Source organism: Telmatherina bonti (genome assembly GCF_933228915.1).
Source record: "Telmatherina bonti genome assembly, chromosome: 22".
NCBI classification, from domain to species: Eukaryota; Metazoa; Chordata; class Actinopteri; order Atheriniformes; family Telmatherinidae; genus Telmatherina; species Telmatherina bonti.
Window position 1 is genome coordinate 15,668,707 of NC_136631.1, and position 17,112 is coordinate 15,685,818.

The 17,112-nt window shown below is 42.6% G+C and overlaps 1 protein-coding gene across 2 annotated transcripts in view; it reads right to left on the bottom strand.

Annotated features, from left to right (window-relative positions):
• Nucleotides 1-6,729: 6,729 nt before the first annotated feature.
• Nucleotides 6,730-17,112, bottom strand: part of esrrb (estrogen-related receptor beta) — a 36,242-nt gene continuing 25,859 nt past the window's right edge. For both annotated transcript variants that reach the window (XM_079262124.1, XM_079262125.1), the window contains exons 7-8: nucleotides 10,061-10,330; nucleotides 6,730-7,316 (exon numbers count right to left, since the gene is read on the bottom strand). In XM_079262124.1, the coding sequence (XP_079118250.1) occupies nucleotides 7,072-7,316; nucleotides 10,061-10,330 (515 nt within the window). In that variant the 3' untranslated portion in view covers nucleotides 6,730-7,071. The remainder of the gene's footprint in view (nucleotides 7,317-10,060; nucleotides 10,331-17,112) is intronic.

The following is a 17,112-nucleotide window of genomic DNA, read 5'->3' on the forward strand; positions in this document are numbered from 1 at the left end:
CATTTGCAGTCTCCTCTTCTCTGGGTGATATGCACCCAGTGAAGGGACATCAGCGCTTCAATGGGGCAACAGAGTGGGGTACAGGGAGACGGGGGGGTGCGGCTAACCTCCCCACTGTCCTAAAATGAAATGGGTCGAGTCTTATTTATTTACAGCATGTTTTGCGCTCATCGCATAACACTGTAAATTACCCGCATGGTCAAGGCTCCCTTCTCGCACAAGGAGAAAAAAAAGGACATAAAACATGTGATCTATTTGATATTTAATTCAGGAATCACACATGATCTGTCAATTTCCATAGATCACACTTTATGAGTCATATTTTAAATACAAAATCACATTTATGAATATAAATGTGTGAATTACGAGCAGTCATTTGCGTTATATGGTGTACAACATGCCTATAGGCCTCACCAGTATTTATGAGATTTCTATAGAACATCTCATATGAGGATAAGGGATGGGTGATATTCATGCTGAGGTCTTACGAGGTTGATCATGTATCTATTTCTCACTTCACGTGCACTCCAATCATGGCGTCGGCTGTTTGACATGCCTGTTCATCTCCTCCTGAAGTGACACGAGAGAGATAATAAGGATCATCGTAATGTAAAATATGATGCAGCAAATGTTATAACATTAAATGTCATTTATCCTTATAGAACACACCTGGTTTGGTTTGTTTGATACATGAGAGCCTGACACTCCTTTGAATTCAATTTTACAGCGGTAGTGAAGACAGAAGATTGCGTGTGTGTGTGTATGTGTGTGTGTGTATGAGAGAGAGAGACAGAGATAGAGAGTATGTGTGTGTAAACAGAGAGAGAAAGAATTCCATCAGGAGGAACTCTCTTGGGACCAGACCTGGTCTTTGGCTCAAAAAAAGGCAAGGGCCTCCTCCATTATGGCAAACAAGTGCATTTGCTTTAAGGCCAGTGGAGATTTCTAACCTTTGCTTGACACGCAGAAAAGGTCAGGCCCATCCGTGGCTTCCCTCTGGGGTTTGGTCTGAGCATTTCCTAGGAAGCCCAGGAAACCTTCAGTACCGTGATTCCCAGGTTAAGTCAACAGACTGACAATCTGTACTCAGGATAAAATTTAATTAAAGTTCTATTCATAATAACTTAAGAATATCTTGAGTATATTTTGTAAAACAAAAAGAGAAAAAAAAAAACAGTTTCCTAAAAACATATATTAATCACACCTGCACACTCACGTGAAGCAAATGTCTGAATACAACTGAACAAAAAAAAAACAAAAAAAAAAAAACGGGCCTGACACTCAGTAATAACACTGTAATTGTGTTAAATGCCTGTGAAGTGAGCACACAGCACCCTGTGTTAGTTTTTCTCCAATTGATGGACGTATTCATGCTTATCAGTGTTCCTTATCTCCCTTCATTATTTCCAAACCAGTGGTTAAATTGGAAAAGCCCATAAGAACATGTGAATACATGGCAGAGGCTATAAAACAGTAGGGGGGAAAAGCCCACTCTTCCCACACACACATCTCACAACAGTGTTTTAGTTGGGGGGAGGAAGATACATTCGCCAGATAGTTGGAAATATTTCTGCTCCCCCACAGCTTCATATCAGTGAGCAGCACAGATAAAGATACAGTAGGGTAAATAAATCTCAAATGAAGGAATAAAATCCTTCACATGTGGTTATCTGTGTATATGTGTGTGCCTAGTTTTTTTTTTTCCAGTTTATTACATACACTCTCTCACTCCACTTATTTTCCTACAGTGTTTAAAGTGTTGAAGAGCACATGCGTCGAGATTTTAGTTATTTTCTCTGCCACATTCATGGGCCACCATGGTCTCATCCTAACTCGTCATGTTTGTCATCTTTTCTCTGCGTCCTTTAGGACTTATACTCAGCGGATTTTGTAGCTTCGCTTAATTTCTGCTGTGGTTAAAACATTGAAATTTCCTTCTGCTGTGCACAGACCTGAACTGTAGTTTGATCCAGATATAGATATGTCACTTAAAGGTGTCAATTTCTGTCCCAGCTTTGTGTCAGATGCCTCCAGCAAAAGAAGATCAGACGATAATTTGGTTGTGTTTATGATAAAAGTCTCTCCTTTCTTTGTATGATTGCATGATGGTCTGATGGAAAATAAAAAGAAGAATGTTACCAGCGTAATTTGACAAACTGGGACAAAGGTCTGCTGATGGCTGTGAGGTTTTTGAGGATGGCAGCTCATCCATGCATTAAGTGGTGCAGGAGTGTAACCTGATAAATGCACTTAAAACAGTGAAGATGGACAATGAGAGGGCGAAATCTCAGATGGCCTGGCCTGTGTGCCTGCTAGGCACTTTGACAGCCTATTGATCAGACTTGGGAAGGGTCAGAGGTGTGGGGATGCATGGCTCAGAATCTGCTAGTGGGACAGGTACAGCACAGCAGTAACCATGATCTATTAGGAAATAGATCTACTCTTGAGCCCATTACATTGTCCTTTTGTTGAAGATCAGATGTGCTGTTGACTGCTGGCATTCAGACTTTCTTCTGCCAAGATGGGAGAGTTTTCGTCTCCAATATGATACACAACAACAATATAACAAACTGTCTGCCTTTTCAAATTGATGTGACGTAACGTTTCTGCCTGGGTCATTGATAGCTCTGGTTGTGAAAATGCCCAGTTCCTGTTATTGAATAGTAATAGGCTTGTCGGGCGCTGCCTCCAATTTCACAAATGGAGCAATAAATACACATAACAGAATCAGTGGAACAATAAGAATGCCTATAAAGAACGGTTGCGGCTCAAAACAAGGAGGAAAGAGCAGGGAGCTGAAGGGAGGGATAGGTGGGAGAGTTGGGGGGGTGGTTGAAGTTAAATTTGACAAAGGAAAGAGATGAAAAGTGTGTGCATGTGTGTTACAGTAAAGCAGGGGGAGAAAGATGGTGGCCCACTCTTCATTTCTGTGCCACAAGCTCTCTTGGGCATTTACGTGCTCCGTTTTCAACCTAAGTGTAATTTGAGCTCTGGGTTGATACAAAGTGTATGCAGCAGCTCTGTTCAAACCCAATCATTCACCCTGACGTGTAATCCTTTCGCTCACCATCATCAACGTTGCTTTGGGAATAATGAAACACACTTAAGCAATACACAGCAGTCATACAGCTGTGAGCAGGGCCGCATCTTGATGAGATGCCTCGTAACTCTAATGAAAGGTGTTTTGACCTGTCAATGGAGCTAAATGATTGCCTTGCTACTGTATCTGTGGGAAACTTATTGATGGCAATATCTGGTCCAACTGGATGATTTGCATGAGAAACGAGGAGCCCGTTGCTTTTAAAAACGCAGCCCTTGGCGGCGCATCAGTGTGCTCTAGATGCTGTTTGTCTGGGTTTTCAGATCTTCTTCTTTCCTTTCATCCCCAGTTCATCTCCTTTCTTGTCTTGTGATGCCATTGTTTCCACATAGAGGATTATCACAATTAATTGCTTGGCAAGACATTATTTCAAAAAGGGAAATTGGCTCTTATAATTATATAGAGAAGGGAATACTTTAACTCCCTGGAATATCAGCTTCCTGAAATAATGGAGCTTCAGCCCCCTCACTTCCCCCACTGTCATCAGTGTTAGCGTGTCTGTCTGCTTGTTTCCTGTGACGGATCCATTTTCAACAGTCCCTGGCCCTGCAGTGGCTGTAGCTGATTGCTGGATGGTTGGGTGGCCTGGGTGAATCTCTCAGTGGCTGGCTTCACTTGCCGCCACCATTCTCTTGTCTTCTGGGAGCGCCGATCTTCTCTTTGTTCTGCTGAATTCTCACTCAGTCTGTGTGTGAATGGCCATATCAGTCTGGGTATTTACACCAACCGGAGAGAGGGTTAGGTTAAGTGTTGTTCTGTTGGATTAATAACTAACTAGACACACTATGCTTGGGGGGGGGGGCGTAATCAGAGTGACAAATTAATTGATGGATCTTCAGCATGCAGATGTTTAACTAACCTCATAAGAGCGGCTAGTCTTTCAAAGTTAGTACTTAAACACAAAAGAATCAGAGTTCAGTGAGTATTTAATTCATTGATCCTTTACCTTTTTGAAAATCAAAACAGAAGTTACACAGATATTGGTGATTCAACGATCAGATATCAATGTACACCATTGCCAAATGATATATTTCACACCATAAATACTTGTAGCACTGAAGCAGGAAAAAGATACCTGCCTCCATCTGCAATTTGTCATCAAGGGACCAATTCTGACACATTGATGTTCATATAAACACATACCCGCTTAGTAACCAAAGTGGGAGTCACACCCACCGATGGCCAAGTCGAATGCTCAACATGAAGCATGCTTTACCTTTACAAACAGACCTGTGAAGAATGAATGAGAGAAGATCTGTGACTACTATTACAAATGTTTTGGCAGGATCACCGAGGAAGACACTTCTTTTTTTTTTTTTTTTTTTTTTCCTCAGAGGAATAAAAACATGGATGGCTCAGGTATGTCACAGATGTGGGAATAATATAGAGCAGAAAGTGTTGATTCAGAGAAATATTGACAATATGTTAATGAGGTAGTAGTCAGCAGGGCGCTGCATACTTTTATTTTCAATGGCATTACGGCAACCTACTGTATTGATGCTGATATTTACAGTACACATGTAGACATGACACAGCTTGTAATGCAAGACATGTCTTTTACTTAACACAGTGTCATATTGCAGGGTAAAAGAAAAAAGATTCAAATCTTCGTGATTCGTTTTAGCTGATCATCTTGGGCTTCTACAAAATTCTATTCATAAATATTTTTTTGCAGACTTTCTAATTTCAGCTGCACTTTCATTGAAACAAGCAAATTTATTATAGTTTTGATATATAAGATACATTATTCTGATTAGAGGGGTTTTAGAATATGTCACTTTATAGCATACAAAGTCTTCCAAATCCAAGTAAAAGCATGCTTTTAGCATGGTTTCAGTCAGAATTGGTCCCTGTTGTATTGCACGACAGTAAAACAACTAATGCCTTCCTCTAAAGTGGAGCTTGTTAACTGGATAGTGGCTAGTTTAGGTTGGGAATGAGAGGATGAGTAGCAGAGGGTAGTCAACCTCCATTAAGTGGCCAATCAGGCTGTTGTATAAAAAGGCATGCCGGCTGCTGGAACACTGCTACCCTTTGATTTCACAAGCATGGCGGCAACTCAACCCTATGCAATGTCAGGGATTCCTTTGATCACAGTATCATATTGTTGTGACAGAGCCAAAATTTATCACATCACATAAAAATCCTACAGAAGTATGAGCCTTCCTCTTCAACGCATTCCCTCTGACACAGAAAGCAGCAATCTGCCTCTGTTGGACGGTACTCGACTGTTATTTAAACACTCAGCATAATGAACCTAAACACGGGCAGAAGGAAGAGTTAAGTCTTTCTCCCACCGAGAGATCACACCCTGTACAGTCACACAGTTGGGTTGCCGTTACCTTTTGAGGCAAGCTGACACTTTGTTTTTTGCATAGCTATTCACATGTGCATGCTTGGGCATCCTGAGTTCTCCTCACAGATGCCTGCCTGCCTCCTGGCTGGTGGGAAGGGTTTTACTCTGCACCGGCTACTGTGTCAACATGAGGTCAAGAAGAAGTGTTCCACGTGCTTACTGTACTCCTGGTGCAAGCTGCGCAGACAACAGTCTCCTGCTGGGTAAAAATAAACCCAGTGTGAAGTGCCACCACTCCTGCTCTGCACCTGCCATTTACCTCCGTTTAGTTGAGGCCCTGTAAATGCAAGCACAGCTATTAAAAGACAGGAGGTGGCTAAAATGGTGAGAGCAGATGCTGGACACCTTGCTCCCTCTGTGTGGGATGACTCTGCCACAGGCTTAAAGGGGCCCAAAATAGAGCGGTTGACATATGGGCCTCTGATTGTTTGAACAAGGGATCTCGTGGACTTCTGCCACTCGGCATAAATCCTTTGAAACTGTCCAACCGAACCTGCTGATTATCTTTCACCCAGGCTATATCAGGTCATCTATTTGCATGTCAAGCGGCAATTTCTACAGGCTTAACCGGTGACCAAATCTGGGTTTCAGTGCAGCACCAACATAGAACACTTCAGGAAAGGACAAACACAAGTGCGAAACTGGTACAGTGGTGCATCCCACTAGGTGGGACTGACATACTTACAGGATTGGTCTTTAAGCATCAGCAGCATTGAAAAGCACATGAAAGATAGGAACTTAACCCAGCTTCCCAATAGCTTTCTTTATTGCTGAGTTACTACAGAGTAAAATGAGTGACTATTTTACCTGCCTATGCTAGTTTGGTTAAACATGGGACCAGCAAGTCTTCCAGTCTGAGACAGATCAACAAAGATCACACTGCTTACTGCTTTGGAGAGGTAAATCCAAGGACATTAAACTTATTAGAGTTCACATTTAGGGAACAACCTTCCTTGTTTAACTCATTTTTTTTCCGCCCTGTAGGAGAGCAAGAGAAAATGGCCACCATGTTCACCAGACTTTGAACTGTACACTCAGCCTTCTAAATAATAAATATTTACATGTACTGGTCAAGTCCAGGCAAAAACACAAATGTGAGACAAGTGAGTCTGCAGACACCTCCACTGGTTGTTGACACCTATGCATTCTTCAGAACAACTTTTTTTTTTTTTTTTAGAAACTTTTAGTTTTCTGAAAAAAGGAAAAAGAAAAAAATCTTTATCTTATTATCAAGATCTGGCAACTACTTATTCTGAAGACGCTGAGGGGCAGAAAGGTCCTTCATATACAGTATAATCACTGACAATTAACAAAAAAAAAAACAAACAAAAAATATGACTGTACATTGTATTTCTTATATACTTTTAATTAATCTGCATCATTTTTATATTTATACTAATAACCAATTTTTGCATTTATTTTTTTCCTTTGTTGTTTTTTTTTCCTCTTTTTTTAAAATTTAGTGTCCCAGGGTTCCAGGAAGAGGTCCGTTTCTGTCCTGCGCACTCAGTGGGCATCTCCCCTCTACTGAGAACTCTCAGCCTTGGTTCGAGTCACTCTCTGTTTTCTTCACGCAGCCTTCCACTGATGCCATGGCCAATCAGCCCCCCTCCAATCAGACCTTGGCCTCAAGCATTTCCAAAAAGAGTTTGTGCATGGGGACCTTGCCCTGCACCTTGATGCTGTAAAAGTGCTGCACAGCCTTAGTGGCTGTCTGCCTCAGCAGGGGCAGGGTCATGAGCAGTTTGCCGGCCCGCCGTGGGTCCTCCTGATGCTGGCTGCTCTCATAGTCCTGCAGGGCCTCGTGGAGAGCATCCTGAAGCTTCTGGACCGCCTCCATGTCCTCTATGTGCATGGAGTCTGCAGGGACAAGAGCAGAGACAAGCATGATGGATTTTTCAAATTTGGAAAAAATATAAAAGGGAATTTGTAAGAAATATAGTTTGCACTCAGAGACAGCGGTAATATAACAGCAGACGTGGGAAATGGATTTTTCAGCAACAAAATTAAATCTCGTGATTGATCTTTACTGCTCTTGTCAGGAGCAGTAAAATAAAAAAAAAAGTTTAAAAAAAAAAAAACCCCCAAAAAACCATTATCAGTATAACTCACTTTCTGACAAGATAAAAATAGATCATAAAAAGAAAAAGGAAACATCTTTATTTTATCTGTTTATTCTTCAGCAGACTGGACGGAGTATTCAGATGGCCCTTGACCAGTGCGACTGAAAATCAGTGCTATCTTCTGGTAACAATGGCATGAAGGACACCCAATTTCTGCAGTTTAAGTGAACATTAAACACCTCCTTTGTCTAAAGGACAGATGAGAAAAAAAAGTGTGAGACTATTTAAGGACTGGAAACTGCAAACAAGTGTAAGGCATAAATAATTTCCCAGAAACTACGGAAGATATCCTTGTAGGTTTATACTTTTATATTAATTTTCCATATTAAAATAAGGTTTTAGTTTGGTTTATTGTATTGTGAAGAACAAACATCGACTTTGGGTTTCAAATGCCATTGCCTGAATCTCTCCCACCTACTGGCCGATTTTTAAAGCAGTCTGCAGTTTCAGTCTGGCTTCCCTCCGGTGTTCCTCACTCCTATAACGTTTCGCTACACTGTGTTTTTTTTACTAATTCTGCTGCACATCATGTTACCACGGTTCCCTCTCAATCTTGCCATTTTCTGCCCCTGTTTCCGTCCCCCAGCCTCTCTCAGGGACAGTCCGGGGTCGCACCTTCTCTCACTGGTTAACTGGCATCTCGCACTCGGGAGACAGCGTGTCATTGGCTGCCTGACTCGTCTCACCTTGGCGGTGCATATTTTACCACACGGGACAATAAAAGGCAAAACAGATTTCAGGCTTCGCCCCAAATTCATTGACTGGAACAACTGTATTCCCAAGACCTTGAGACATTTCTCACCCTGACGGTTTTCAAATCCACTGTGGTAAAATGAAGTAGGTCGTTTTGTAAAGTGAACATGGGATGAGGGGGGGGAGGCTGACAGACGGAGGATGAAAGAACAAAAGGCAAAAAAAAAACTCAGAGGAGGATGTGGTGTGACATAATTATCTCTTGTTCTTTTCACAGAGCCTGCATTCCCACCCGAAGCAGATGTATTTGCTACAAACACATGCACACAGGCACACATTTTTGTAATAAACCTGATCTGAACTGTGGTTTAATGGAATGTTTTGCAGCAAGGGGGAAAAAAAGAGGAGAAAATAAAAAGAGAGATGGAGACGTCTCAACAGATGGGAATGAAAAAAGAGCTTGCAGTCACTAGAGGAGGGGGAGCTGAAAGAAAAATAAAAACACAACTTTGAAGAAACAATTTCCTTGCAATCCATCAGTGAGCCCACGTCGATCCAATTGATAAACTGCTAATTACAAAATCAATCGCTATGAATTTTCACAGCTGTCAGACAGAGGAGCTCCCGAGAGAGCGATCTCCCAGAGACCTTGTTCTAACGGTCTGGACACCCTCCTCCTCCTCCTCCTCCTCCTTTTCTCTCCTCGATCCCCATCTCTGCTCAACCCTCCTTCCTTCCCTCCCTAAAGCTCTGCTGTCTGAAAGCAAAGTCCCAACATCAGCATTTTCATTTTTTTCAGTCCCGGACAAAACAAGGGAAGGCGGCCTGGTGACCCAGGCGTGCATTGATCAAAGCGGGACAGGCCCTGCCTGCTCAAAACGTGCCCGTCAATAGCAGTGTGCCGTCTTCGCATAGGAACAAACGAGGCCTATCACTCCCTGATACTCATTTCATTCGACTTAACACATTTTATTGACAGACCCTGTGCTCCTAATGAAATGCTAAATTTATCTCCCGTGGCTGCTGTGCCCTGCAGCTACTGTTATGGAGATGGAAAAGGGGGAGGGAGCGCTGGAGAAATAACCACAACATGGAAGGTGTTCAATTAAAAAAAAGGAAAAAAAAAAAAAAAAAAAAGCTCAGTCCTCCATTCCTCTTTCTCATACCCTGGCCTTATCGTCTTCCCATCTCATCATTGCATGCTCTAATCTAAAGGTTACACTGAAAAAAAAAGAAAAAAAAAGAAATGGCATTTCTGAAACTGTGCTGGATACAGCCTAGTTTCTGGGTTGTTGACTGTTGATGCTGTTTTTAGAGACAACTTGTAAACATTGAATATCTTAAGGAGTCAAATAGTTTTTATTTAGTAAATTAAATCATTAGAGCTTCACTGAAAAGTGTTAAAAGAGATTTGCACTCCCAGACCACAACTGTATCAAGAAAAAAAAACATGTAAGCCTTCATATCTAAGTGCCAAATTTCACTTCCTACATTCCCTTCCAAATTTATTTAATTTTTCAAGTGATCTGGACTCAAATTAGTGAATATTTTAAAAGCATAAAAATATGAAGTTTTTAAAAAGTGAAATGAGAGTTTGATCATTCAAATTCCCCATTTTAATTCATCAAACACAACTATAAGCAAATATGATTTAATATAACGGCGTGGGATAGTTCTATTATTGTCATAAAACTTTATTTATTATGAAGAGATCAGTTTCTGTGCAAATAAATAGACAATAAAATGACTCAGTTTAACATTGGTTTATGTTTCGTCAGGATATCCCACCTGAGTTGGCGAGGGCGATGGCTTTTAGGGTTACAAACTCCTCCTTCTCCACTTTGAGCTTCTTATATTTGCGGACCAGCTGGAGGATGGAGACGTAGAGGTCGAGCAGGCCTGTCAGCCGCGAGTGCTCCTCGTCCATGATGTAGTCCTCTGCGTACACCAACTCGTCTTCATAAGGCAACGAGCGGAACACGATGCTGAGGATGAGGATCTCCATCCAGGCGCTCTGCAGAAGGCTCATCTGGTCTCCCAGAGAGAGTGTTGAAAAGCCTGGGTATGAAGACAGGAAACTACGTGAGGACAACAGGGTGGTGAAAAAAATAGACATCACGAGATATTTACAATTATAAAAGACACTTGAATTGGTGTCATGATTAAAGAACCTCTAAAAGTCTAGCATTTCAGAGCATAAAAGAAAAAAGAATCATGTTCTTTTTGGCTTGATCAGATAACAAACATGATTTCGCAAAGCATGTGCTCAATTTTAAATGCACAGTGGAAGGGCTTCTTTGAAGCTCGTGTCAGAGTACTTGAGTGGGCTTTTCTGTAAGTGAGGACAGTAAATCGGTGCAAAGGTCTGGGATACACAAAGCCATGTGGTTACCCCTCGTATCCTGTCACTCTTCTATTGGTGTTAGGGGGATTAGCACCGAGACACATTCTCATTGGAAGGGTGGAGGACGTGGCATGCACTGTGTAACAGGAGGAGGTGATGAGTGGACAAACACACATGGACGTGCACAGATACACTAAAGCATCAACCAAGAAAACAAACACACACATGAGCACATCGACATCGTGACATCAATGTGTATGAAAATAAATCCATACACATGAAAGTACACATAATACTGAAGGGGGTCACATGGTTCAAACTGAGCCAGAAGACCTGCATAAACCCCGGGCCTCATTCTGCAGCAGCGGCTGGATGAGATGAAATTGACTCGGGCGCATCGAACTGCTCTCATTTCTCCTCCAACACCTCTACATGTGCTTAGAATAGAACATTAAACAAAACAAACTACGAGATCCTTCACAGATGAGCTGTGAGAAATTCAAACAAATTAAAGAGAGTTCAGCCAAAAAGAAAGAGAGAGCGAAGCGCACATCTCCAGATAGTCATCTCATGCTCTTTTTTTTTCCCTTCATACTACCCTTTAGCTGTCAATAAACTGCACGCACTTCCCGCACTCTCTCCCCTCCATCCCCTATGTCCCCTCCCCCTGCGCACAGCGTCCCTGCAGGCACCTTTTTCTGACAGCATATTAGGCTCTTCAGCTCCACCCCTGATTAATATGATTGCTTTTAAAAGTTTGCTGCTGCCACGCTACCTGCCATTGTGCGATTAAGAGGCGATAGATTACAGTATTGACCAGGTCGCTCGCTGCACCTACGTCTCACGTTCTCTCTTAAATATAAATGATCTTACGAGGGTGCAGCCACTAGCCTGATGTTTATCTTCACCTGCCAGGATACCGCAAACACTTGCACACACACACACACACACACACACACACATACATAAAGCTTGGGATGAACGAGAGACAAAACGAGGAAGCATGACAGAAAGTGAAAAGGAAACAGGGTGGAGGGAGACAGACAGACAGAAGAGGCAGGGAGAGTAGTACCCGAGTGTTCAATTTCCCTTATCGTGGTGATGACCACGGCAAGGGAAGAGCTGGAGGATACATTAATTAACAGATTGTGATCAGAATGTGAGGGGCCTTCACATTTTGAAGGGGAATCAATAGTCGGCAGAAAAGAGGAGTAACTGAAAGGTGCCAGGGTCTGGGTAGACTGGTCAGAGCCCAAATTAGACCCAACAAAGCAAAGTGCCGTAAGCACTCAAAACACTTGACTATTATCAGTGAAGGCAATAAGCCACATTTCATAAAGGTCTGTGCCATTACACTTATCCAGACAGCATCTTAAAACGCTTTGTTGTGTTATTTCCTTGTCTGCATACATAGCCATTATGTCGGACAGAATGTGGACTGGCCGGAGAGAAATTGTCATGCAAGCACGGACGTGGTGTTGATTGCTGCATCAGGTTGGCATCCCAATCACAGGCGAGGCTTTATGTAGCCTTTTAATGCCAAGGAGGACTGAAGCGGAACTAAAGTGCTGCTCCCCGATATGACAGCTTGCGTGAAGGCCTCGTTCAGGGCTTGCTGAAGTGGTTTTAAAGTTGCTCTGATCCAACAGACGCCTCTCAGCCATATGCAGACATGCAGCCCAGCAGCCTACAATTACCTTTGACGCTAAAAGTCCTTGAATTTAATCCAGTGTTGTGAGATGGAGAGGTAGTGTTTTTCCTCTGCTCCATCCCCTCTCTTCAAAGCCTAAATTATTGCTCCAAATGGGATCTCGTGTCGTTGCCTCGCCTTTTTCCACTCAATTTAATCGTGTAATGAAGTGACTTCCCGACTCCGCAGGTCACACGGCGCTCCGGCCGCCGCACTCTGAAGGTGGCCCGGTTAAGTGCCGTCAGAGTGGGTGATTTCCTCTAATGAAATATCAATATTTACATCTTCATTTCCAGCCCACTGCCTTGGCGGGGTTTGACCAAACATGACACAATATTGACCAAATGAGAGAAGCCTGTCTGTGCGCTTGAAGGGACTTTTCCACTCCACTGCTGAGCGCGCCGGCAGGTTTTTGCCTTCACGTCTTTTTAGTGAGGATGCGACATAACAATGTTGTTCTGTAGATTTTCTTCATTTAATTTTACTGAAAGATCACACATTTATGTCTCAAGTATTGTTCACACTCAAACTTCCCTGGAGTCATTGGTAAAACCCGCCATGAGCAAAACTTAGGACAATCTGGACAAAACGGAAGAATAAATACAAGTGGCAAAGACAAAACACGACATCACTGCATCAATACACACTCATTACTACCTCAAAAGGTGAAAACAAGCGCACTAAAGACCGACAAAAGAAGCAAAACCGTCATCTCTTCCTTTATCTTCCCAAAAGCCCTCAGCTGTGAGCAGGAGGGGGCAGCCCGAACCCACAGACGGCTGCCTCAAACCCCACACAGAGATTAATCAGAGCACTGTTTCATCTGCCTGAGCACAGGACAGTCCAAAATGAAATGCTGGAGATTTCTGTTGAGCTGGAGTTCATATTCTATTAATTTATTATTGTTTCCCTCTACCCGAGGGCCATTAGCGCGAGTAATAAAAAGAGATGTAATTACGAGGCACGGCAGTCCCCTCCAGCTGCAGCCCCCTCGTAACTCACCCTCAATCAGACAACAGAGCAGACAGAGAGAGGGAGCGGAAAAGGAAAAAGATGGTATGAGAGAGAAGCAGAGAAATGGGGATAAAAGAGAAGAGAAGATATGGGCCAGAGAGGAGGGAGATAAGGAAGAAAGGCAGCAAAAAAAGGACCAAAGCATGAGGGGAAAAAGAAGCGGGAGATAGAAAAGGGAAAGAGAGTAATTCTGGCTGGACAGGGGCTGATCTATCATGGCCAGCTATCAGAAGGACAAGCAGGCCCTGAAGACTTCTGCCCAGCGGCAATCTCACCTCAGCCAAGTCAAGAGCTCTCTGGGCTCCAGTTGAAGTAAAACTGCCCCTAACAGGACCCCAGAGGTGCAGCACGCTTTTTTCCACCAACCTTTAACTGGGGTGAATGATCATACTGCCACAAGCTTATTTGATATCAAAAGTTGTTTTTTTTTTTTTAGTTCAGATGGCAGATTAAACGACAAAAAGGACAATGAAGAAAATATATGAACCTTTGATTTAAACAGATTTTTGGAATTTGGTAGTGAGACACCTTATATGTTAAGCAATACAGACACAAAGAGCATTTCAAGCCGTTGGTGTGTATGTGCTCCCATGGATCAGTGTGTGTGTGTGTGTGTGTGTGTGTAACTCCCAGCTGCAGACCATGATTCTTCTTGAATTTACATGACAGCATCAGGAGGATCCAATCAATAGCAGCTTGGTAATAAATTGCTGCGCTTGACATAAATAATTTGACCTGAAATTCAGCCACATGTACAACACAAACAACTCAGTTTGCTGCAAGCTCTCCCTGGACACTGATTTGATGACACGAATGCTGTTTTATATTGAATGAAAATGTGTCAATACAAGCTAAATTGGCTTCGTGAAGAAGAGGTTGATGATTGAAAATTAATCGCTCGAGTGCTCACTTTCAAGAGAGTCGCCTATCTGCCTTCTTTCGACCTGATAACCAGCCTATTATCCTACTCTAAGTAGCTGAGGAATGGGTGATTTGACCAGCAGCCTGTGAACGTTATGAGGCTGAGGAACCTTAAATACAGTAATCCCCTTGTTTTAATCTGCACCCCATGACCTCCTGACCCTCGCAGAGAAGTCTTTAGCCTTCCCCAGAGTCCCACTGGCCGATACCGACTTTACATATCTCTGTTTAGCCCTTAAGACCAGGACGAATCGGGCTTTAATCATCACCATAATTACACATAATTTATCTTCGCTGCCATCAAGTAACATTGCTTAATGAGGGATGGCGCTCTGCTGATGATCACTTAAAGCCACATCAGCACATAAGATTATGTGTATTTCACATAAAGTAGACCTAAATCTTTTAGAGACGGTGCAGTTTTAACCAAATTTAAATGGATGACACAAACATAATTGTGATGCTGGATTTACCTTCACATGTGTCACAATAACAAAACACAGCTCTCCCTCAGCTGGTCTGGTAGATGTCCCCTTCTTGGCCGTTTGCACATTTGATGGCCTGTCTTCCTCCGATATGCACCCATCTCAATCTCCCTGCAGCTTTTCTGCCTTCCTCCCGCTCTCCCGCCCGGGTTCAGGCCTCAGCATCCACCTGATTGCTCAATCTATCTTTATCTCCTGTGTTGAAGCCTACGTCAGATTGTAAATTGAATATACTAAGAGCTGTCTGTTGGTGTCTATATTTAATAAAGTGCACTGATGAGGTGCTGATTTATTGCTGGGCAGTATTCACACTCTATTACAAGGAGATTACGCAGCTTGAGTGGGATCAGGCTGGCAACACAGTAAGTAGATTTCACAATTTAATGGCAAAGAGAAAACAGGAGCCCGGAGGGGGCTGGAGGAGGGTAGGTGATTATGGTGGAGGGCTGAGCTGACACAAACACGACAACATACAAGAGGCGCGATCTCCTTTCAACATCACTGCCTCCATGCTAACAACTAACACGCCAGCCACTTGTCTGTCAAACGAAAGGCTGATGAGCCGGAATTCAATAACAGACAGATGATGAATATTCCCCAAACACCAGCGATGAACAGAACAATGCAAACAAGCCTGATTCATTAGCTTCTTTTAGTCTAAATCCCATGCAAAAAAATGCAAGATCATGTTAAGATGCTTAAAAAAATGTATCACTAATGAGCGGCAAATTCATTTTTAAATGTCATTACTGAGAAAAGACAAACAGGTTTTTATTCATTTTGTGATGTAATTGTAATTCCAGGGTTATTTATGTGAGTAAGAATCTTTTATTGCAAACAGGAACAGCAGTGGCAGAAGACAATTCCCTACTGGAATTACTCAGGCCTGGAAGATGGGATGGTTGGAAAACAACAAGGTCCTCTTGTATAAACATCATACATGGCAAGTTTTACATGCAAGTGTGTGTGATTCCCACTGCAGTGGGGAAAGGCATGTGGGATTCCACACCGTCACAGCAGTGTCAAGGTGGTGAACAGGTTCTGTAACACTGAAGCTGTCAGTATTGTAGTTCCTCCGAATAACTTGTGGACATGGGGAAATTCAGCTTTTCATTATGGAGGGACCAGAAGGGGATGGATAGTGGACTGCGTTGTGTGTCAAAGGTTGTTAGCACCTTAGGAGCAACAAGCCATCTGTCAGCATCCCTGTAACACTGCTCCCAATGACCCTGCACCCCACAGGCAACAACTGAGTTAGACTGTGCATCACGGTGCTGTTTGGAGCGGTGGAAGTTGTGTTTCTGTGATTGTAAATCAATCAAAGAAAATTCTGAATTATTCCAAGGAATTATTCCAAGGCATCTGGCAATGGCATTCCTGCCTTATCAGTTAGATTACATGTTTTTTGGTTTTTTTTTACTCTTAACTTATTTTTTTTCTATCACTGAAAACTGCAGAATAAACTAACAACCGAAAGGCAGTTCATACATATAAAGTGCTCTTTCACAGTTGAGAAAGCAAAGCTGACATTGGATCCTGTACGGCAAAGGTATCATCTACTCAAATGATACAGCTTTGTTATCCTGTAGTCGCCCTCCCATTAACACTCAAAACAGCCACTCTTTTTCACATTATGCCACTTTTGAAACACACTTTCAAATGTTAGCTGAGAACAGAAGAAATTAAAAATCAATTGGGAGAAGCTAAGTGCCAATTTTTGTGACCTTTAAATTGTTGCATTAGGACTTTAGTTATTGGCCCATCTGTCAGTGGCCTAATCAATGTGGTCTACTTCATAATGAACTGTTAATCTTTTTAATTCCACTGCCCAAGGCCACAACAATCTATCAGAATACAATCAGCAGTTTTTTTCCCCTCTTTCTTTCTTGGTCCTGTAGTGGATGGAGAGGGAGAAATATAGCAGGAGCTGAGCGTGCTGGACTGCCCTGGGGTACCGTCGGTGCATGGAGTGTTAGTGCATGAAGTCTCGCTCAACCAGTGAACCGTCTCTGATCAGGTTCAGCCATGTACAACTCAATTATGCAGCCATTTCATGGCCAGAGGACACCCACTGTCCTAATACAAATGTCACTACAGGGACAGACACAGACCAAGCACTAAACTGCAGTGGAGGTTTTTCTTCGCGTTTAGCTGTCATTTATTCTGACGTATCGGATTTCATTATGAAAAAGGACTTAAAAAACAAACAATTATGAAACAAACATATTAGCGTGAGGCCTGTGTGTTTACACTGAAGCAGATCAGAATAATCTTCTTACAGTAAGTGCTATCATCTCACAGGTACTGCAGATTATTCAGTGCAGCTTTTAAGTTGCAGGTACCTGCTCAAAGTTAGAAACAAGACTGTGGGTTTGCAGCCTCACGG